Here is a 23,188-nt window from a genome sequence, read left to right on the forward strand (position 1 = left end):
ACTGCATAATTCAGACAGCCTGGTCAGAAAGTCAATATCCAGATGATGATTGGAGTAGAGCTCTAATAGTTCCCATCTATAAAAAAGGGAATAAAGCTGAATGTTTTAGAATTACAGAGGAATTTCTCTACTAAGGTTCAATTTACTGCTACTAAGTTTAATTTACTAAGGTTCAAGGTAAGATTTAGGCAAGCATACTCAAGAAGCTGAGAAAAAATATTGAAGAGAAACCTGAAGAGGAACAAGCTGGGTTCAAGCCAAATATATGTTTTCAAAATCAGCTTTTCACTTTACGACAAATAGTTGAGAAATCATGGAAAAATAACACTGATCTGTGGTTAAATTTGGTAGATCTGGAAAATGCAAATAATAAGATGCCTAAAGAAAGGATTTTCAAAACACTACAATTATATAGAGTAAATGAAACCTTATACAGAGCAATACATAGTCTATATTTAAGTTATAAATCAGCAGTCAGAATAAAAAGAAATACAGGAAGATTGTTTGATGTAGAATCAAGTATAAGACAAGGGTGCACATTATCTCCAATCTTAGTAATCATTTATATGGATTACGTTATAAAAGAAAATGGCATTAAACCTGATATTAGTATCAGATATATCAAACTTAGCTCTTTGCTTTAAGATGTTGTACTCCTAACCACATCCAGTTAGAGAATCCCAAGTCTTTGGGATTCTCTAACTAAACTGAATAATGGCTAAGACCAAAATTATGAAAACAGGCAGAAACATAAAAAAACTTCACCTGCATTCTCAATGGAAGGCTCACAGAACAAGTAAAATATTTCAACTATTTAGTAAAGATGGCAAATTAAATATAGAAAGAGACAACAGAATAAACAAAACTGGTAAGTGTGGGGGAGGGAATAAATTTATATAGAATTTATATGAATACTGCTAGTTTAGTAATTTGGCTAACAGAAAAAAAAATCAGCCAAATTACTAAACTAGCAGTATTCAAGACAGTCCTCCAATCAGGTTTTATATATCTGAGAGTCAAGTTAGAAATAAAGTACTTGGTCCAAGTCAGAGACCATCATCAAATTGCTAATATATACCCTCAGGAGGTGTACAGGATAATTATGATAGTGCTACATGAAAAAGTTACATCATTACTAACTTCTGATCAACAATTTTCCTCCAAATTAATCTACTATTTGTCAAGATGCCAACATTATCAGATTTTATATTTCTGTCCTTCAAGACACTTTATACTGTATCAATTGATATCTTGGTATTCTGGGTCTTTTTCCTCCCAACCTGGCAAAGAATGCTTGTTTTGCTCTCATTCTATTTAAGTGACTAATACCACCTGAGATTAGCTTTACTAGCACATTCTTGAATGCTAACAAAATGGCAAGTTCTTAACTAATATCCTCATTTTTAATGTGATACTGACATTGATGCCATCAATTGACTCCACTAATTTTTCTCAGAACTCTCATATCAGAGAATTCTCATACCACTTCTGATCAAAGTATTTTATTTGTGGAATCTAATGATGATGAATAATTTCTTTCTTATTCCGTATAAATTTATTCATTTGACTTCCTACCATACCAGCTTTAATAATTCTGTTGTCTATTTCCATATTTAATTTACCATCTTCACTAAATAGTGTGCCTAAATAGCTGAAATGTTTTACTTGTTCTATAAATTCATCTTTCAGAATACAGTTGAGGTTTTCAATGTTCACCACAACTCCAGATATACAATTGGTCTATAATTTGTAGCCATAGCCTTATCACCACCTTTATGCAGTTGAAGAATTTTACCTTCTTTCCACTTTCTTGGAACCTGTGCTGTAGACTCTTAGAAATAGACATGCCAATGTTACTGCCAATTCTCTGGAACATTCCTTTAAGATGCATGGTGATATGTCATCAAATCATATCACCTTATTGACAAATTAGTCAAAATACTAAACTAGCTGTGTAAAAGACAGTGTTCAAACCAATATTAACTTATGGATCTGAGAGCTGAGAAATAAAACATTGGATGAAAGACCAGAGGTAACATATGAGTTCTGAGAAAGATTAGGAGAGTAGATGGCATCAGTGGCAGTATCATATTAAAAATAAGCGTTTATTGTCTCTATAATTGTACTTATTGTACCTCCTGCTCACTCACAATTAAGCCATCCTTTCCTGTCCTCTACACATGCATGTCTCACAATTTCACCCTGATAAAGATGAAACACCCTTATAAGTTGATCAGTGAATACCTCAACAATTTCTTCTGCAGCAGTTACCACTCTACCATTTTCATTCATTAACATCAGCTTACCATAATCATTCTATCTTCTACTTGCCACATATCTAAAAAATCTCTAGAGTTTTGCTTCGCCTGATTTGCCAATTTCTGCTCATACTGCACTTTTGTTTTCCTTACTGAGCCACTCAATTGCTTGCTCTTTATACTCTTCATATAACACTGATTATTACATTATTCATTTGTTCTGCCTCGAAAGCCATCTTCTTCCAGATTTCATGCTTAAGCTGTGCATTCATCCATTTTCCACCTACCTTAATTCAACCTTTTGACCTTCGGAATACATTCACACATGAATGCTGTTATGTATTTCTTTGTCAATTCCTAAGCAACATTTATTTCCTTACTGCTCAACTCCTCATTCCATGCTATAGCTCCAAGCTGTCTTCCATTTCCTCATTTATACTTCCATTCATTTCCTTATCACTTACTTTTGCTTCTTCATTCTTGCATTCTTTCACTCCCCAAGTCTCACTAGCTTTTGTTCCATTTCTTTTATTTACACTCTCTTTCATTCCTTCAAGTTTGTTTTGCATTCGTTAACTCGTAGTCTAACAAAAGATTGCACTTCCTACAAATCCATACTTTCTCATGTTCAGTCTCTCAATAAACACATCTCTCACATTTTGCCATGCATACATATTACATTCATGACACTGAACCATTTCTGAAAAATCTATGTCATTAATGGCACTTGATTTACCACCATTGTGTTATGTTCAAAAAAAGGAGAGATTAAAAATTTCAATTAATGGTAATTAGTAACAATTCCCCAAGGCCAAAAATCACACAGACACACTAAGTTATCAAAAATAAACAATAGTATACTAAAATTCAAGCAATATCATTGATTATTATGCAAAATAGCACTTCTTATCTTTTTAGCACTAATACTATGCACGTTGCAGCCCTCTTTGAAGGACTGTGTGTGTCAATTTGTTCCTAAAATATATGTATTTATTTCTAACTTTTTCCTGTTCCCTCTTATTTTCAGGAACAATTTAGTTAGGATAGTTAAGAAAGAACTAGAGTTTGCTTTAAGTATCCTAACTATATAATAGCCAAATTCTCTTTTAAACTTTATCGATGCTATTTATAAGTTTAAAAGATATTGCTGTGATGTCTGATCTGTATACTGCATGCAGATCAGATTTGCATGCAGTATACCACATTCGTACTAATGTTGAGACCCCCCAGAGGTTGGCAAGTGCAAGTAGTTATTTTTTACATAAGTAATGTCTGTTTTAGGGAAGTTTTTTTGTGTATTTTGTTGTTGTTTTTTTACCTGATTTGTTCCTTTATTTTTATTATGGCATCATCCATAGTTGATGTTAGAAACTTTAACTGCAGGGGTATGCAATGGATTTGAAGGACTAGTAGACAACTCCCACAAAAGGAAATACTGAATATTAGCTACCCTTACCCACGCATGAAAAGATCCTGCCCCATCATTTAGATGGGCCAGGATCTTTTCATGAGTGGGTAAGGGTGTTTATAGCATCCCTTGGACATGCAAAATTACATAATTCAGACAAACTGGTAGAACTGCTAATATCTATCTTGAAGAATGCTATAGCTGTTCCAGGGAGTGGCAGACCATTCCATGGATACAGATTGCTAGATCTATGGAAAATCATTCCCCCCCCCCCCAAAAAAAAACTACACATGCACACGCAGAAGCAGATATAAACCAGAGACTATTTCTGGAATCTACCAAAGCACTACAACATGCCTCAAATCTAAAAAAACTGGGTTGCATCACATTACCAAAAAATAAAGGAGACCGTCATTTTGAGATCTTAAGCAAGATTCCATCACTCAATCCAGAGAAGGTGCCAGTTAGGATTGTAGGAGCATGCCTTTTAAAATTAGTCTGGTGTGCCTGAATAATGCGCTTAGTATATTTCTTATTTTTTTTACTCATGAAGACCTTGGTGAGCTAGACAAAATATTGGCTTAATAATCTAATTAGCTAAATAAATTTAATTAGTTAATTATCTTTAGATGTGTGTTTTCTCCACTAAACATCCACATGAGTGATAATCAATGTTTAAGTATCCATACCATCCATTGGGACTTAACTTAGCTGTACAAATTATATTCTATATTGGCTTAAACCAAAAACACAACCATGCCAATATATGAAAAAACATGCCAGTGACATTTTGATTAAATGAGACTGCCCTTCTAACACATTCCTGAATACTAACAATGCCAAGTTCTTTTCTAATATCCTCGTGTTTTTAATATGATACTGCCATTGATGCCATCTGTTCATTTCCCTAATCTTTCTCAGAACTTTCAAATATGATCTCAAGTCTTTGATCAAGGGTTTTTATTTCTAACTCAACTCTTGAGATCCATAAGTGAAAATTGGTTTGAACACTATATCATATACAGTTAGGTTAGTGTTTTGACTGATTTCTCTCTCATTCTATATAAATTTATTCATTTGATCTACTACCATACCAGCTTTGCTAATTCTGCTATTTCCATATTTAATTTACCATCTTGACAAAAATTATGCCCGAACAGCTGAAATGTTTTACTTCTTTTATAGGTTCTCCATTCAGAATGCAGTTAATGTTTTCAATGTTTCTGCCTATTTTCATAGTTTTGGTCTTTTTACTTCTGACTTTCAATACCAAATTTCTTACAGATGTTATTCAATTTAGTCAGAGAATTCTCCAGAGTTGTACTGCATTTATTTAGAAGTATAACATCACCTAAAGAAAGTAAAGATCTGAGTTCATCAACTCTAATTTTGATATCAAGTTGACTACCACTTTCTGTCATAACGTGATCTATATAGATAATGAATAAAAGTGGAGATAATGTTAACCCATGTCTGACATTTGATATAACATAAAACCATCTTCCTGTACCTCTTTCAATTTTAAACAGCTAACTTACAATTTAAATATAGACTAATTACCACTTGATATAACATTCCACTGACACCATATGACTAGCATTTTGAACAGCTTTGGATAAAGTCCTAAAGTCCTTAATGTTCACAGTATAACACAAAGAGCTAGATGCAGAACTAAAGACGGCAAATTATTCCTTTGCATAAGGGAGGTTCGAAGACTACAGTAGCAAATTATAGACAGATCAGTATATCAGGCGTAGTGATAAAAGTACTATAAAAATTGGTAAAAACAGAGAATTCAAGAATGGGCAGATAAGAATATGATTCTGTATGAGGGTCAACATGGCTTTGTGAAGGGTTGGTCATGTCTTATTAATTTAATTTACTAACTTCTTACAATAGAGTAATAGCTGAGTTGATAAAGGAAATGGCTACATTATGATTTTGCTGGATTTTGAAAGGCATTTGACAGAATACCACATAAAACACTGTTACACAAATTAGAACAAATGGGGGTGATATGACACTGGTTAAATGGATACGAGGGTGGCTTCTGGACAGATATCAAAAGGTGGTATATGGAGGGGCAGAATCGAGGCGAAAGCAGGTGACTAGTGGTGTCACAAGGTTCAGTGCTGGGACCATTGCTATTTAATTTATACATAAATGATATAGGAAATAACCTGAAAGGAAATATTCAGTTGTTTGCTGATGATGCAAAATTAGGTAGAGTAATAGTTAATCAATGTGAGGAAGTTGTAATTCCTCTTTATAAGGACTTGATACATTGACATCTGGATTACTGTGCTCAAGTCTGGTCCACTGGGTTTCTTGGAGAGCCTGCAGGAAGATTTAAATAGGCTGTCAGTATGGACAAAAGCTAATGGGTATCAGTTTAATGTCAAGAAATGTAAAATTATGCGCTTTGGGATAAAGAGATTGCAAGCCGTTTATCACATTGATAGCACTATACTGCAGGAAATAGATGAAGCTAGAGATTTAGAGGTGGTGATAGAGTTAAAGTTTAAAGGACATATTGCTAAGGTAGCAAATAAGATTACTTGGCTAGTGAAGAACACATTAACAAGTAAAGATAAGGAAGTTGTAATTCCTCTTTATAAGGCCTTGATACAACCACATTTGGATTACTGTGCTCAAGTCTGGTCCCCTGGGTTTCTGGGGGGATGAAGAAGTGATGGAGAGGATTCAGAGGTGAGTTACAAGATGGTGAGCAGCCTGTGGAATGTTCTCTATGAGGATAGATTGATGGTGTGTGGATTGCAGGTTGGTTCATAGGAGAAACACAGGGGATATGATAGAAACATTTAAGTTGCTTAAAGGATTTTATAGGATAGATGCAGGGGAAATGTTTCAGCCTTTAGCTAGAGGGACCAGAACAAGGAATCATCCCTGGAAGTTGAATAAAAGTGTGGTCAGTAGGGGTGTGAGGACTAGATTTTTTGCTTGGAGAGTGTGAATGAGTGAAATGGGTTGCCAAAGTCAGTTGCGAATGACTTGTCTGCTAACGGGTTCAAGGAGGAGTATGATAGATTATGTGGATGGTTTGGGTCTCTCACGATGAGTCTTCAGATTCCATGGAGGTGCCATATAATAATAATAATAAAAGTGTTGATTTGATAATAATAACAAACAAAAAAGAAATTAAGAGGAGCAAAAGAATCAAAACATTATATACAGATATAGGGTACAGTTGAAAGAGAAGAGAGAGAGCAAGAGTAGGATTATTATGATGATATGGATGAAGAAAGAATGGAAAGAAAACATGCATAGTTACAACTATTAGATTGAAATATTATTAGAAACAAGAAAAAGCACAAAAAGCACAAGTAAAGGCACAAAGAAAACATGCAAAGTTACAACTATTAGATTGAAATATTATTAGAAACAAGAAAAAGCATAAAAAAGGACATCTAACAGTTATAAAACCATATGCCACAGAAGGCAAGGATGAAAAAAGTGAAGAATTTAATAAGTTATTGCACAATACATTATATAAAATAAATCCAAATAATTTTATATCAATAGCAGGTGTCTTAAATGCAAGAGTAGGTAATGAATCAATACCATCTGTGATGGGAAATTGTGGAAAAAATAGTCCTAACGAAAATGAAAGAGATTAATAGACTTGCATCATACAACAACTTAAAATAATGAACAGTATTTTTAGGTACAAAGATGTTCATAAATTTAGGGGTGGTAGAGATCAAAAATCAATAATCAGCTACTTGATAGCTAATAACAGACTAGCAAAATTAATGAATAATGTAAGATATTACAGAGATTACAAGATTGATTAAAGATCATCACCTAATAATAAGAAATATAACAATACTGCCAAACTGGATCAAGAAAATAAAATGATAATGAACATGGATATAAAATAAATCTGTCACTACAAACAGAAAAAATAAAAGAATGAATATTAAGAAAACATAAATAAATATTTAAATAAAACAGAAGAATATAACACTAAAGGAGCAGAAAAAAATATGGAAAATAAAGCAAGGACTGAATAAAGAATGAAGAAACCAAGGATATAATTACAGATTAAAAAAAAAAACTGCATCTATTAAATTTATTTTCTATTTATTCATATGGATTTCCCCCCTTTCTCCCCAGTGCCTTTGGGGGAGACAGGTTGAGCCCTCCTAATGAGGAATTAGGCATATATATATTTTATTATTGTAAATTCATGTATGTTCACAGGGCCAGTTTGCCTGTTCTGAGGGATGAAAACCTGGAGTTTCTAGGCAAAAAACCCTCTACCTCCATATGAGATTGGTTGACTCACCATTTGATTGAAAATACCTGATAAAGGTTCCTCACATCATCGATGAGATTCGAACCCAGGTCTTTCCGACCAAAGGGCTTTGTCTATACCAACTGAGCTATGGAGGCTCTTCACATATTAAATGACTTGCCTTGAGAAAACAAAAAGATGAAACAGAATATAAAAGGAAAAAAGCAATTGTGAAAAGTGACAAGAAAATTTTGCAAAAAAAACTGGGATAATCTTCTTCTGCAGTTTGTCCCACTTAAGTAGGGGTGCTGTTTTTAATGTGTCTCATCCACATCCTCATGTCTTGGGCTCTAACCAAGTCCAAATTCTTCATCCTCAAGTCCTCCTCCACCAGATCCCTCCATCTCTTCTTTGGCCACCCGTGCTTCCTCCTAATTATTATATTAGGAGGAAGAGTGGGGGCCAGTTTGCTTGTTCTGAGGGATGAAAAACCTGAGTTTTGAGGTGAAAAAACTCTCTACCGTGATAATTATATTATTAAATTAGCAAAAGAAATATTATTTTATAGAAGGTTATTATTTTATAAAAGGCAATCTTTGCACACACGCACACACACACACACACACACATACATACAAAAAAAAAAAAAATATTGAAGAGATAAAGAAGAAACAGAATGTCTAGAAGAAAATGATTGAAGTAAATCTGCAGGGGTCAACAATTAATCAGAGGCATCTGGATAGCATCGAGAATTGTCGGGAAAGTTTTTGATACATCATCTGAAATATGGAAACGGTATTCTAAGGTTGGATAAATATGGAATTCATATAATATTAGCAGCTGTACAAAGAGGTAATAATGTCTTGAGAGGGAAAAGAATATCACACTTTTCGCATGTGCTTAAGAGGCTATGGATGACTCTTTGTAAGAGGAAATAACAGATAGAGGTAGTAAGGTTTTTTTCTCCAAAAATTCTGGTTTTTCATCCCACATACAGGCAAATTGGCCATGACACACACAATTTACAGACAAAAAATACTGTTGTTGGTGGTAGATGGTAGTAGTGTCATTGTGTTGTAATTGGAAAAGTAAGTAGTATGGGAGACAGTGAGATGTATGTAGCAGAGTAGAGTGCTCTCCTGAGATGAGTCCATGGATGTGTCACATAATAATATTTAAATAGCTCCTTCCCTAAGGATGTCTTCAAAATCCTGAGATATTAGTAGCCCAATTACTATATTAAAGAGAGAGAAAAAAGAAAGGGTAGGGGGAATTGTAATAATTACTTGTGTATATTAATTTTCTATATAAAGAAAAATGATACAGCACGAATCTTAAAATGTCATTATAAGCTATCATTATTATAAATATATGTGCTTGATACATGTTTAATTTAATAAGAAACTTAATAAGAAATGCTACATTTTACATTTCATTTAATATGAACTTATAATTAAACTTAATGAATTGTACCCTCTTGTTCATCTCTTAAACCAATTTTAGCAAATTCAGGTTTCAACACATGATCTTTGGGAAAGGCTGGTGGCACAGGAGGAACTTGGGTACTAAGAGAAGAAGTATCAGGTTCTACCTGTATAAAAGTTATGAAAAAATATATTTTCCAATAATATAATAGTTATGAAACTTCAAAAAATTTATACTTCAAAATCTTATTAAATATTATGATAGCCTTCGGTTTTAATGTTAAAGCAAAAGAAAAATTCCTGGTAAAGAAATTCAAAACAGTGCTTCACATTCAATATCAAACATAAAAACAACTTCTTGATTGGCTGATGATTTCATTTGGACAAATTTCAAAATGAGAAACTAGGCAATGCAACTTATTTACGCCTATGGTCCCACAGAAGTCATTAGAGAAAGCAGCTGACATTGAAAATGGAAAAACTGGTCCCTGGTTGGAGATCTAAACAGCAAGGCAAGAAATGAATGCCAGACATACAGAAATGTTTGGAGAAAATTTGGAGAAGAGGTAAGGCTAACAATAATGGAGGCTCTGTTCAAGACACAGATTAGTCATCACGAATGCCAAGTTTGAACATAACCATGTGCATAAATTCACATGGAGAGAAGATATAAGAAAAAGCAGTATTCTTGACTATGTTATAGTTGATAGTGATATCCTCAAAATGGTTCAGGATATATAGGGAATTTGAAAGTGGAAATCACTTAGTTTTAAGCCAGATAAAAATGAATATAATATTGAGAAGAAATATATGTAAGAAATTTTTAAAAAAATGATTAATGTTGAATAGCTTTTAGGCATAAACTTCAAACTCAACCATACATATATTATTCAAGAAAAATATGAGAGTTTTGAAAAAAAAAAGGAGTCTTGCTGACAAACTCTGATGAAAATATTGACTAATTCAGCTAGGGAGGCATGTAGTGAAGTTGTCTGCAAGAATAGAAAAGTCAGAATTCCATGGTGAATGAAATAAGTTAAAGAGGCAGTCCTGATAAAGAAGAAAGCATACTGAAAGCAAGTAAATCAGCAGATGCCTTAAGAGAATAGAATAAAATGTAAGCTAGTACCTGAACAAGTCATGAGAAAACTGATAAGAATATAGAGGAGAAATATTTTGCCATCTTATTTATATATATGATAAATATCAGATAAATAAGATAGCAAAATGGCTATTGAAAAGCTTAGAAATGGAGGAAATAGTGTAAAAGAAATCAGATGATAAAAATGACATGAAAACTAATGGTATTCTGAATATCTGGAAAAATTACTTTGAAACAAACAATGACAGAATATTATTATGTGACACCTCCAGGGAGTCCAAGGACTCATCGACGGAGGGCACCTACTCTACAACTGTCTACACTACAGCTCATTCTAAGCACAACTACAACAATACCATCTACTGCCTACCACCACGACTAGTATTTCCACAGACAATCACAAACATCCATGTGTACAGCGGGATTCGAACTGGCAGCTTTTAGATGGAGAGCAGATAAGCTAACCACTCAGCCAACCAGGTCGGCAATATTGGTGGAAAATACTCAAGAGAAATGCATATTGGTACTTCAGGAAGAAAAAGCTATCAGAAGACTGAAATGTGGAAAGGCAGCTGGACTAGATGATACTCAACTAAAAATAATCAAATAATGGAGATAATCAAAAATCAAAGGAAATAATCTATTAAAAAGAAGAAAGAAAAGAAAACTAAATGAATGTGAGAATTACAAAAGGAACTGAATTTCCCTTCTGAGGATTCCAAATAAAATTTATGTAGGCATACTTGAGAAGAACCTAAGAAAATTATGGAAGAAAAACTAGGAGGCAAACATGGAGGATTCAGACTAAATGGAGGTTCTCAAGATCAAATTTTCAAATTTTTATTACAAATAGTTGAGAAATCAACTTTTTTTTAATTTTTTTTTTTTTTTTTTTTTTTTTTTTTTTTTTTTTTTTTATCAGGCTATATGGATCACTATTGACCTACTAGCTGAGGATGACCCCGAGGAAAATGGAAGGATCATAACTCAGTATTACCATTCTAAATAGAAAGTGCAATACTTGAGTCATTGCTCAGACTAGAGTAACAAACATTAAAAGATGCAAGCAGTAAGATCCAAAAATGGACAAAGTTATCCCAGAGATGGAAGAGAGCTATAGGAAGAACAAAGAGATGGTGGGAGGATGAGAGTAAAGGGATAGCTGGAACTCAGAGATATAGAAAAGTATAAGATAGGCCTAAATGAAGGACTTTGTGGGAGGCCTTCTTCCATCAATGGACAGAAACTGGCCAATGATTAAGAAGTTGAGAAATTTTGGACAAGAATATCGTATTTGTGGTTTTGGAAAACTGTACTGACAAGGTACCATAAGTAAAGATATTCAGAATACTACAGTTATATAGGATAAATGGAACATTATACACAGAAATACAGAGTCTATGTTTAAGATATAAGTCAGCTGTTAAGATTGAAGGAAACATGGGAAAGTAGTCTGAAGTAAAATCAGGTGTTTAACAAAAGGTACATTATCTCCACTCTTATTCATCAGCTATATGGATCACAGTGGCATTATACCAGATATCAGAAATGGCAAAGTGAACTGCTTGCGTTATGCAGATGATGTACTCCTAAACAAATCCAGTGCAAGTCTCCTGGATTCTTTAACTGAGTAACAGATGTAACAAATATACATTGAAATCACCAATAACAGATGGATTGATGCAGTTAGAAGTACTCTAGATGACATAAGCACGAGGAGGAAAACTGTTCACAGGAGATTATTAATGATGTAATGCTACAGAACATAAATGCAGGTGTCTGACAAGGATATAGTCTATCACTACTCCTCTTTAATATCTATATTAATAATATTATAAAAGACTACAGGGAAACAGCCAGTTTTGGCATTCACATAAACATACAATATGGAAATCTCCACTTCTCAAACCAAAGTCATGGCATTTAAAGGCCGAGACCCAATTAGAAGCAAAATTTGCATCAACAATGATAATACAGAACAGGTTAATACATTCAAATATCTAGGCTACTACTTATCTTATGAAAAAGTGAAAGACATGCAACATAAAATAACAAATTATATAGGAATAAATAACAAAAACTATTAATCAGATATTCAATTCAAATTTAATATACAAGAAAACAACAATAAGAATCCAATAGCAAGACCTATCCTAATATATGGTTCAGAAGCCTGGACCATAACTCAAGCAGACAGAAAAAGACTAATAAGCTCTGAAATGAGATTCATGTGCAAAACAGCTGGATATAATAGACTAGACTTCAAAAGAAATAATATCTTAAAGGAACTTGAGGACAAAGAGAGAGAGAGAGAGAGAGAGAGAGAGAGAGAGAGAGAGACAATATACAGAAAGAATGAGTGAAGGAAGACGCTCCAGAGAGAAAGAGAGAGATATCGACCACAAGGAAAAGAAATAGAGGACGGCCTTTGAAACGATGGGAAGAGACCATAACAGGCCACTAGGCCTATTATTGGAAAGGAGGAAGAAGAAGCTAACTATGTAAAACTGTCACAGTACCACATACATGCCCTGAGGGTACACATCAGCAAACTGATGATGATAATAATCGCTATCTGGTACCTTTCATTAGCCAAACTATCAAAACTCTACATGCTTTTTCTTGCACATATTTATTAAGATTTTCCAAATATCAAGCATTTTTTAATATCATTCCTACATGAGAGGTTGCAGAAATTAATGATATTCTTCTTGAACAGCAGGAGTTGTAGTTGTTAGGAACACTAAGTGAGATAGTATGTTCTTGAAAAGAGAGGTGGATGGAGTAAAAGAGGAGAAGCAAGTTCAGTGGGTTTACACCTGGAATCTAAATGGATGTTGAGCAGCTTTAGTGGAACAGCAACTACAGAAGTTACTGTAAAAAAGACAGTCAATAGACCTGCATGAAGCTGAAATGAGCTGGTGAGTGAAGGATCCTCAATTAGATAAACCACCCTTTTCTGGGGAGCATCAAGAATTTTTGTTATGCCAGCAGCAAAGATGAAAAGAGCATAGTACCCTAAGGTTGAATAAACCAAAAACTGGCAGAGTTAGTGAGCCAGAGAAATGAAAACAAGTGCCCATGAGATGAAAGGGATGCCAAGTTTTTTGAGTCTTGGAAAGCCACTGATGTGATGTTTTCTTAAAGGCTGGAGGTAAATGTTAGAGAGAGAGAAATCTACTCTTGTTAATGGGTGTCAAAGGAAAGGGAAGGTGGGTTAAGATCTTTAGAAAGAAGGCAGGAGTGTTTTAGAATTAATAGTGGCTAGGTTATCCCTTCAACTCATTGAAAAATGCATGAACATTGGGTTTCATTATTTGCAGATCTCAAAACTTGAGATGTTTATGCATTATAATAAATTTAGTTTAATCCTTTATCCAAGTGTGAGCAAACAAAGTTTGCACCTGAAAATATCTTCAGGACTGAGGTAAGGTAGTACAACACCAGGCAACTAGTAGCAAAGGTGGACCAAGCTAACATCACTCCTATCTCAGTATCTCCTATAATGCAAAACACATCTCCTTGCAGATATGTAAGGTTTCGACCTTTACTAAGGTCTCGTCAGTGGGAGCTAGGCCCAGAAGTGAAGACACCAAGGCAGAAGCAATGGAGAGATCATCTTTACCTATAGGAGTTGCCAAAAGGTGTGCCACCTTATTATTAATATATCTGGGTAGTGGCCCTTCCTTTAATGCATAACATTATACATAATGTTATGCATTAAGGAATTGTTAGCTTGGTCCACCTTTGCTACAAGTTGTCCGGTGTTGTACTACCTTACCTCAGTCCTGAAGATATTTTCAGACTCAAACTTTGTTTGCTCACACTTGGATAAAGGATTAAACTAAATTTATTATAGTCTAACCAAGTGAAAAATAAACTTTCAACAACTTTCTCTAAATCCAGAGTAATAAGGTGGCACACCTTTTGGCAACTCCTATAGGTAAAGATGACCTCTCCATTGCTTCTGCCTTAGTATCTTCACTTCTGGGCCTGGCTCCCACTGGCAAGACCTCAGTAAAGGTCAAAACTGTTCTGTATAGCCTTTCCCTTAATGCATGACATTATACATATCCGCAAGGAGATGTGTTTTGCATTATGGGAGATACTGAGAGAGGAGTGATGTTAGCTTGGTCCTCCTTTGCTACGAGTTTCCCGGTGTTGTACTACCTTACCTCAATCCTGAAGCTATTTTCAGGCACAAACTTTGTTTGCTCACACTTGGATAAAGGATTAAACTAAATTTATTATAGTCTAACCAAGTGAAAAATAAACTTTCAACATGTTTATGCATTACAAGGTTTGTCGAATGAAGAAGAAGAATGGAGTGCACTGTCATGAGTAAAAAGACAGGGACATTATTTCAATGACATTGGTCAGTGAGATAAGGTTATTTATGTGAAAGAAGATAGGTAATAGATCAATTCACAAGATGCTCCTGTAGTGTTTGCATAGTACGAAGAAAAAGAAGTCCTCCACAGTGGCCAACCCAAGATAAAGGCAGTCACCCAATTACAAAGACTAAAAGGTATATTAAAGGATAGCAATTTGTCAAGCAGGTTTCAATGTCAGATTTAATCAAATATTCTAGAAATATCAAGAATGAAAATACAGATTTTTCTCCAAGCATTTTTTTCATGGCATGCATTCAGAGACAAGCGATATAGGATGAGAGATCAGACATGAATCTAGAGCTTAATTTCCTAGTTTCAATTTAAGGTACAAGGTGATAAGTTAATTTCTACACTCTGTGAAAACTCTCTCAAAATAATCTGCTTCTGAACAGGATAAAAATGTTTTTTCAGGTCATCAGTGTCAATCATCACTGTTAACACAGTGATGGGTGACACTGGTGAAATACTCATTGGTAGAAGTTTCTACAAATTGTCTCTTCTACATTAATTTTTCTATAAATGCAGTTTATTTTGCATATGCTTGATATTTTTTGATAGGATGTATATTTGAAGAGCATAGCTTGAAGGCAAATTTCATAGTACATTCTTGCAAGTGTTACTGAAAGCTAAATATATATAACTAATGAAATCTTACGACTAAAACAAGAAATAACAATAATAGACAAAATCCAAGAATGCGATGGTTTGGCCATGTGACCAGAATGGGAACAGAAAGACTACCATCTAAAGCCCTGAATACAACGATGGAAAGTAAAAGATCCACAGGATGGCCCAGAATTAGATGGATAGACAAAATAAAAGAGGACCTGAAAACCAAATCACAACAAGCGACACCAAACTGGACAGAATTGTTCTCCCGGGACAGACAGAAGTGGAAAGAGTTCATTCGGCCTCATCATCATCCACATAGATGATGGAAGATAGAAGAAGAATGAAATCTTAGCTATCTAACATTTTCTCTCTCTTTGGAAATATACCTGTAAAAGTTATGCACATTATATGATGTTTCCATTAGACATCATGCAGGCACTACAGGTTGATTATGAGTTTTCTACTGCCATACTGCAAATCTGTTTATGTTGATCTCATCCCACAAAAGGTATATGTAACAATCTGAAAAATTAGCTTTGGAGGAAATTCCTTGACACCAAACATTTTGTATCAATATCATATTCACAACTGAACCATATGGAAGGCTGAAGTGGCCAGAGAAACCATATTTGGTCTGCATTGTTCCCAGATTCTGTAACTCAACCTGCTAAGAACAATGATGTGATAAAAGTAAAATTGGGTAAGATTTTTATTAAAAAAGGACAACATGATGTAAGGAAAGTTAGGATAGATTCAGATGTGAAATAAATGTTCTTATCTGAATGTCATGATTAAAAAACTAGCATATGAATTTATATGAACCCAGTGTATACTGGATGCTATTTCCATGCCTCCTTCCACTATATAAAAGAGTGGAAGTAATCAAAATTATGTCACTGTGCTAAACCACAATTCAATCTTCTCTTGCAACAATTATTATTAAATGGACAGAATAAAAAAGTATCTCACAATATATGCTATTCCAAGACTGTTCTAGGTCACATACCCATTCATATAATGTAGTCAGGATAATGTATTATGCTGATGCTATGTCAAACCAGCCTGTAAAAGTATTTGAGAATTCCATAAAATTCACCTCAAATTGACCCAGCAGCATACAAAATAAACTGCAATTGCAATAAAATCAACATAGAAAAAAATGGATAATCTCTAAAAATAGATACTAAAGACATGTTAATGATATCACGTCATGATGCTGGCAAGACTGGCCTCAAAGCTCATGCATTGTTTGCATTTTTACATAAAAATATAATCTTTTCTTTTTTAGGTTACTTTATGTGATTTACTACAGATTCATAATCTGTATATACAGGTTATGAATTAGATAAGCTGTAAACCTTAATATGGAAGGAGGAAAAAAATACTTTTGGCCTCCATTAACAAAGATCATCATCAAATTCCTGCCATGTATCCTCAAGGGGTGTACAGGATATGATAGTACTACATGAAAAATTTACATCATTACTAACTTCCTATCTACAATTTTCCTCCAAATCAGTCTGTTACTTGTCAAGACTCCAATATTATCAGATCTTATATTTCTATTGTCTAAGGCACTTTGTACCGTATCAATCCACCTATATCTTGGTCTTCCTCTGGGTCGTTTTCCTGCCAACCTGGCAGAGAACACTTGTTCTGCTAATCTTTCCTCTCCCATTCTATTTAAGTGACCATACCAGCTGAGATTAGCTCTGCTAACGCATTCCTGGATGCTGACAATGTCAAGTTCTTTCCTAATATCCTCATTTTTAATATGATATTGCCATTGATGCCATCTGTTCACGCCTCTAATATTTCTCAGGACTCTCATATCTGCGGTCTCTAGTCTTTAGTCAAGTCTTTTACTTCTGACCCAGCTCTCAGATCCATAAGTTAAAATTGGTTTGAACACTGTCTTGTATACAGCTAATTTAGTGTTCCGACTAATTTCTCTCTTATTCCATATGAATTTATTCAATTGACTTCCAACCATACCAGCTTTGCTGATTCTGTTGTCTATTTCTATATTTAATTTACCATCTTCAGTAAAAATCGTGCCTAAGTAACTGAAATGTTTTACTTGTTCCACAGGTTCTCCATTCACAACACAATTGACATTTTCAATAATTCTGCCTATTTTCGTTGTCTTTGTCTTTTTAATGCTAACCTTCATACCATATCTATTACAACAGTTATTCAATTTAGTTAGAGAATCTTGCAGACTTGTAGCGGATTTATTTAGAAGTATAACATCATCCGCATAAAGCAAAGAGCTGATATTAACATCTCCAATTTTGATATCAGGATTAATACCACTTTCCTTCATAATGTGATCCATATAGATAATGAATAACAGAGGGGATAATGTACATCCTTGTCTCACATCAGATTTAACATTAAACCATCTTCCTGTACTTCCTTCAATTCTAACTGCTGACTTACAACTCAAATAAAGACTAAGTATTGCTTGATATAATGCCCCATTGACACCATATAACTGCAGCGTATTGAATAGCTTCTCTCTTGGCACCTTGTCATATGCCTTTTCCAAATCGACAAAACTTAAATACAGATCTTTGTTATATTCCCATGCTTTCTCGACTATTTTTTGTAAAGTGAAGATCTGATCCTGACAGTCTCTATTTGGCCTGAATCCAGCTTGTTCTTCACCAAGCTTTTCTTCCACAATTCTTCTCAACCGTTTCTCAAGTATACTTGCATAGATCTTGCCAAGAACACTCAGTAGGGAAATACCTCTGTAATTCTCACATTCAGTTTTATTTCCCTTTTTATATATGGGTACTATGAGAGCTCTACTCCAGTCATCGGGAATTCGTCCCTCAGTCCAGGCATTCTGAACTATGCAGTGCAGCCACTGTAAGACTTTTATACCACCATACTTCAACATTTCTGGTCGAATATCATCTGCTCCTGCTGCCTTTCCACATTTCAAGCCTTTGATGGCTTTTTCTACTTCAAGTATGGATATGTATTCCTGACTGCATGCCTGGTCAGTGTTTTTTATCACTGTGCTGTCATCACTGCTTGTTTCATTTAGCAGTTTTTCAAAGTAATTACTCCATACTTCAAGGATATCTTTTTCTCCTGTTTTCATGTCACCTTTATCATCTCTAACTCCTTTTACAGAACTCTTTCCTCCATTCCTAAGCTTCTTCAACAACCTCCAGAATATTTTGCCATCTTCTTGATATTTATTTTCTATATTCTTGCCAAAGTCCTCCCATGACTTTTGTTTAGCTAGTTTTACACACTGTTTAGCTTTCTTACATTTGTCTCTGTATTCTGTAAGAGTAAAAGCTGACTTATTTGCCAGGAACTTTTGATATGCTTTCTTCTTTTCCTTCACTGCCTCTTTAACTTCCTGTGTCCACCAGAGAGTTCTGATTTTTTTATCCTTGCACACAACCTCACCACATGCCTCTCTGGCAGAATCAATCAATGTTTTCTTCAGAGTTTGCCACTGAATCTCCAAGGTTTGATTCCTGTTCTCAAACTCTTTCATTTTCTTTTCAATAATCTTTCTGTATTTTAGTCTACAGTTCATATCTGATAGCTGCTCAACTTTTATTCGCTTTAAAACTTTCTTCCATGTTATTCTTTTCAATATGAAATTCAATTTTATCCTAGACAAGACTAAATAGTGATCACTTCCAATTTCAAATCCTCTGTACACTCTGGTGTCCTGCACCAGGGAGAAAACATCACTATCAACAATAACATAGTCAATGAGACTTTTCTTATTCCTTGCCTCTTCTCTCCATGTGAATTTGTGCACATTTTTATGTTGGAACATGGTGTTAGTAATAACCAGTCCATGTCCTGAGCAGAAATCCAACAGATATTTGCCATTATTATTAGCTTTGCTCTTTTCTCCAAATTTTCCCAAAATATTTTTATATGTCTCACAATCATTTCCTACTCTGTTATTTAGATACCTAACAAGGACCAACTTTTCCTTTTTCATTGTGTCAGTTGCTTTTTCTAAAGCGTCAAAAAATTCCTCCACTTCTACCTTAGTAGAACCTTCTGTGGTCCCATAGGCACAAATAAGTCTCATTGTCCAGTTACCCATTCTCATATTTGCCCACATTACTCTACTTGAGACTGACTACCATTCAAGAAGATTAGCCTCGTATTTTGTGTTGAATACTATGGCTACTCCTTCTTTTCCTTGATTGTCATTGCCTGAATATAACATTTTGTATTTATTGCTCAGAAAGATCTCACCAGTTTTGGTCTTTTTTGTTTCAGTCACCCCTATTATGTAGATCTGGTACTTATCTAATTCCTCTGCTAGCTCCATTTCTTTGCCATTCAGGCTTCTCACATTGATAGTACCGATCTTTAACTCTGATGATGTTGGGTTGGGGTTTGTTTTCAGATTTGTTCAAGTAGCTGACTTTTCGCTGTTCGCCCTGGTTCCCTGGCGAAAACAATGGGGGCCTTGTTTAACCGGGCGACGCCCCAGCCGGCATGAAATTTTGTCATGTTGTACCATCATTTTTTATTTTGATTAACAAAGGATTGATTAAATTAATAATATTTTGATTAAATTAATAAAATTATTTTTATTAACAAAGATAGAGGTATTAAATTGAGCAAAAGTCATGTATGAATTCAAATAATATGATATTATCAATCATCACAGAGCCTCTGTAGCTCAGTTGGTATAGACGAAGCCCTTTGGTCAGAAAGACCTGGGTTCAATTCCTGTCCATGATGTGAGGAACCTTTATCTGGTCTCTTTCAATTAAAGGTGAGTTAGCCAGTCTCATATGGAGGTAGAGGGTTTTTTCTCCTGGAAACTCAGGCTTTTTGTACCTCAGAACAGGCAAACCAGTCTCTTGAACAGATGCTGCTGCTGCAAAAATACATACTTAATCTCTCATCAGGAGGGCTCAACCAGTCCTAAGGGGTGGTAGAGGATCGAGGTGAACCCCACACAAATAAATAAATAAATCACCACACATAAAAGAAAACATTCCTCTAGAAAAATAATGATTACTTGTAAATGACATGCAAACAGATAAGCTACCATTTGATCATAGCATATCATTTGTCTCAGACAATTCAGATCTCAATAGGTGTAGCAATTATGCAAAAATATCAAACACTAAATTACAAAATGAGATTTTTGAAGCTGCACATAAGTAATCACATCACTCAATTATAAGTACAATCAATCAAAATATGGGAAACCAGGAAAAGCAACTGCACTTAACTACAATACAATACATTCTTAATATACTTATTAAGAATGTCTCATTCTTAATAAATTCTTTGATTGCAGTCAAGTTCCATAATTAGGTAGTAACAGGCATTATAATTTGCTCATTCTTAAAATACTCTGGTTTATGTAACTTCTCTACCTGAGTGTTAGTCTCTTCAGAAGAATATGGCTTTTTAACTTCTGTCTCAGTAATATCCTTTATGGCATTCAAGTCTAATTTCTGAGCATCACCAAGCTGCTTCTCCTTTGCCAATCCATTGCCATGCTGTTTCTGTTTAACTGGCTTTTGAAATTGACATATCTGGCATGCATAATCATCAGTTTCATTTAGAAGCTTTTCTTTTTTTTCAATTTCTTTATTCTGATAACCTATTTGATACAAAGAAAACAACCAGAAAATATATACATATTTACTGATGATATTCTTCATCGATAAAGGAAACATATAACATGAATTATTCTGTTATTACTGTTATGATTATTATAACAGATAATAGTTTTTAAAATATTATAAAAGCTAAAAAGTTGGGACAGTAACTATTTTAATTAGACTTAATATTACAGAACTAATATCATTTTCAAAAATACATTCAGCAATAAATCGAAATTTTTCAGACAACTAAACTTAAAGTATAGTTATTTGAAAATTGTAATTTTCTTCAAGACTGACCACAAATTTTTAATTTATTTATTTATTCAATCTTCTAGTTTAGAAGATTCTTTGCTCTGTTTCTTCAGTTTATATTAACAAAAGCAGACAAAAAAAAAGCAAAACAAAAAAACCTACAAATGCAAACATTACAATTGCAAATTATAAACAGATTCTGATATGATAAACAATTAGTTTTCATATTTATCATGTCAAACGCATGTATTCTGGTTGACATACTGCCCTTCATATCCTATCTCTGACAAGATGAACCACTTTATAAGAGAAATCAACATATGAATAAGTTATTAAACCATGTAAAAGATACCTTTCATTTTATATATAAAAGCTACATCAGAAAGTTTAAAAACTATCTGAAATGCTTTGCATGCCTATAACAATGCAATCAAAACTAAGCTTAATTCTCAATTATACATGGTTTGCTTTTATAAAACAATTGGCTTATGAACAGATATCAATGACAAGCATAATAGTCAACCAGTTCAACAATGATGAACACATCTGACATTGGTAATAACAAACTTCAGCCATATGATTATTTGTTCAGTGATGATTGGATTTCGATTTTAATCATCTTATGCTTATCCATAAAATAGTGATAACACGAATAATGTCTGTTGTGACTAGTAGTAAATAGTTTTTTCTACTAAAAACAAAAGGTTTATTTTTAAAAGAGGTTTTTATTTTTATATATTGAAGAACATCTATGCAGGTAAGTCAACTGAATTTACGAGGGCGAAACGATAGGCCTACTGCCATTAGTATCGCTATTGTTGTTTCATATACTTGATAAGCAACTGTCTATTTATTATTGTGTTAAGGACAAGGCATGTCCTGCTCCATGGAGCAGAGTCTGGATCTGGCCATGGATATGCCATACGAAGAAATTAATTTCAAAGAGCTTCTAGCAATATTTAAACATGTAGGTAATCTACTCCACACCAAGAGGCCAGGAAAAGTCATAATTCACCTGATAAAAGAAGTTGATACAGATGACCCTCAACTCTCAGAACTAGCAACAACAGCTGATGACTATCCCCTTACAGACCATAGTGATTACCAGGAGGTCCGCACATGCAAGAAGCGCAAAACTGCAGCCTCTGAACCACCCAAAGCGGATGGAATGGAAGAAGATGATCCTGTTCCGGACTCTCCTGTCTCTACTAGAAAAAGGATACCTCCAATTATTCTGCACGAGAAGCAGAAATGGATGTCACTAAGGACTACGATGTCCAATCTACAGATCTCGTATAGCCATGCGAAGAATGTCGCAGATGGTATCAAAATTCAACCCAGGACAGTGATGGATTATCAAAGACTAACAGGTGAATTGAATGCCAGAGGCATCCAGTACCACACCTATTCACTAGGATCAGAAAAAAACCTCAAGATAGTGTTCAGAGGTATATCTGAGGATGTATCCACAGAAGAAGTGGCTGTGGAACTGCACCAACAAGACTTACCACCCATTAAGGACAGTAGAATGACCAAAAAAGACAAGACTCCAATGCCACTGGTACTAGTAGAGATCAGTCCAACTTATAAACACATATACAACCTGATGTCCATCTGTGGACTGAAAATCACCCTAGAACCATTAAGGAAAAGGGCTTCAACAGGGCAGTGCCACAGATGTCAGAAGTTTGGCCATGCACAGAAAATGTGCAAGGCTGAATTTAAATGTTTAAAATGTGGGGAAAGCCACCCAACAAATACATGCACTAAGCCAAAAACTACCCTGGCTAAATGTGCCAACTGTGGCGGTCCTCACACTGCCAACTACAGAGGATGCACTCATAATCCTAGAAATA

The 23,188-nt window shown here is 34.5% G+C and overlaps 1 protein-coding gene across 4 annotated transcripts in view; it reads right to left on the reverse strand.

Annotated features, from left to right (window-relative positions):
- Nucleotides 1–23,188, reverse strand: part of LOC150097199 (centrosomal protein of 95 kDa-like) — a 234,027-nt gene that overhangs the window by 129,928 nt on the left and 80,911 nt on the right. For all 4 annotated transcript variants that reach the window (XM_090407715.1, XM_090407711.1, XM_090407712.1 and 1 more), the window contains exons 5-6: nt 20,847–21,076; nt 9,398–9,515 (exon numbers count right to left, since the gene is read on the reverse strand). In XM_090407715.1, coding sequence (XP_090263841.1) covers nt 9,398–9,515; nt 20,847–21,076 — 348 coding nt within the window. The remainder of the gene's footprint in view (nt 1–9,397; nt 9,516–20,846; nt 21,077–23,188) is intronic.

The sequence above is a fragment of the Typopeltis vanoorti genome, chromosome 17 (genome assembly GCF_054136105.1).
Source record: "Typopeltis vanoorti isolate ZY-2024b chromosome 17, IOZ_Tvanoo_1.0, whole genome shotgun sequence".
Lineage (NCBI taxonomy): Eukaryota > Metazoa > Arthropoda > Arachnida > Uropygi > Thelyphonidae > Typopeltis > Typopeltis vanoorti.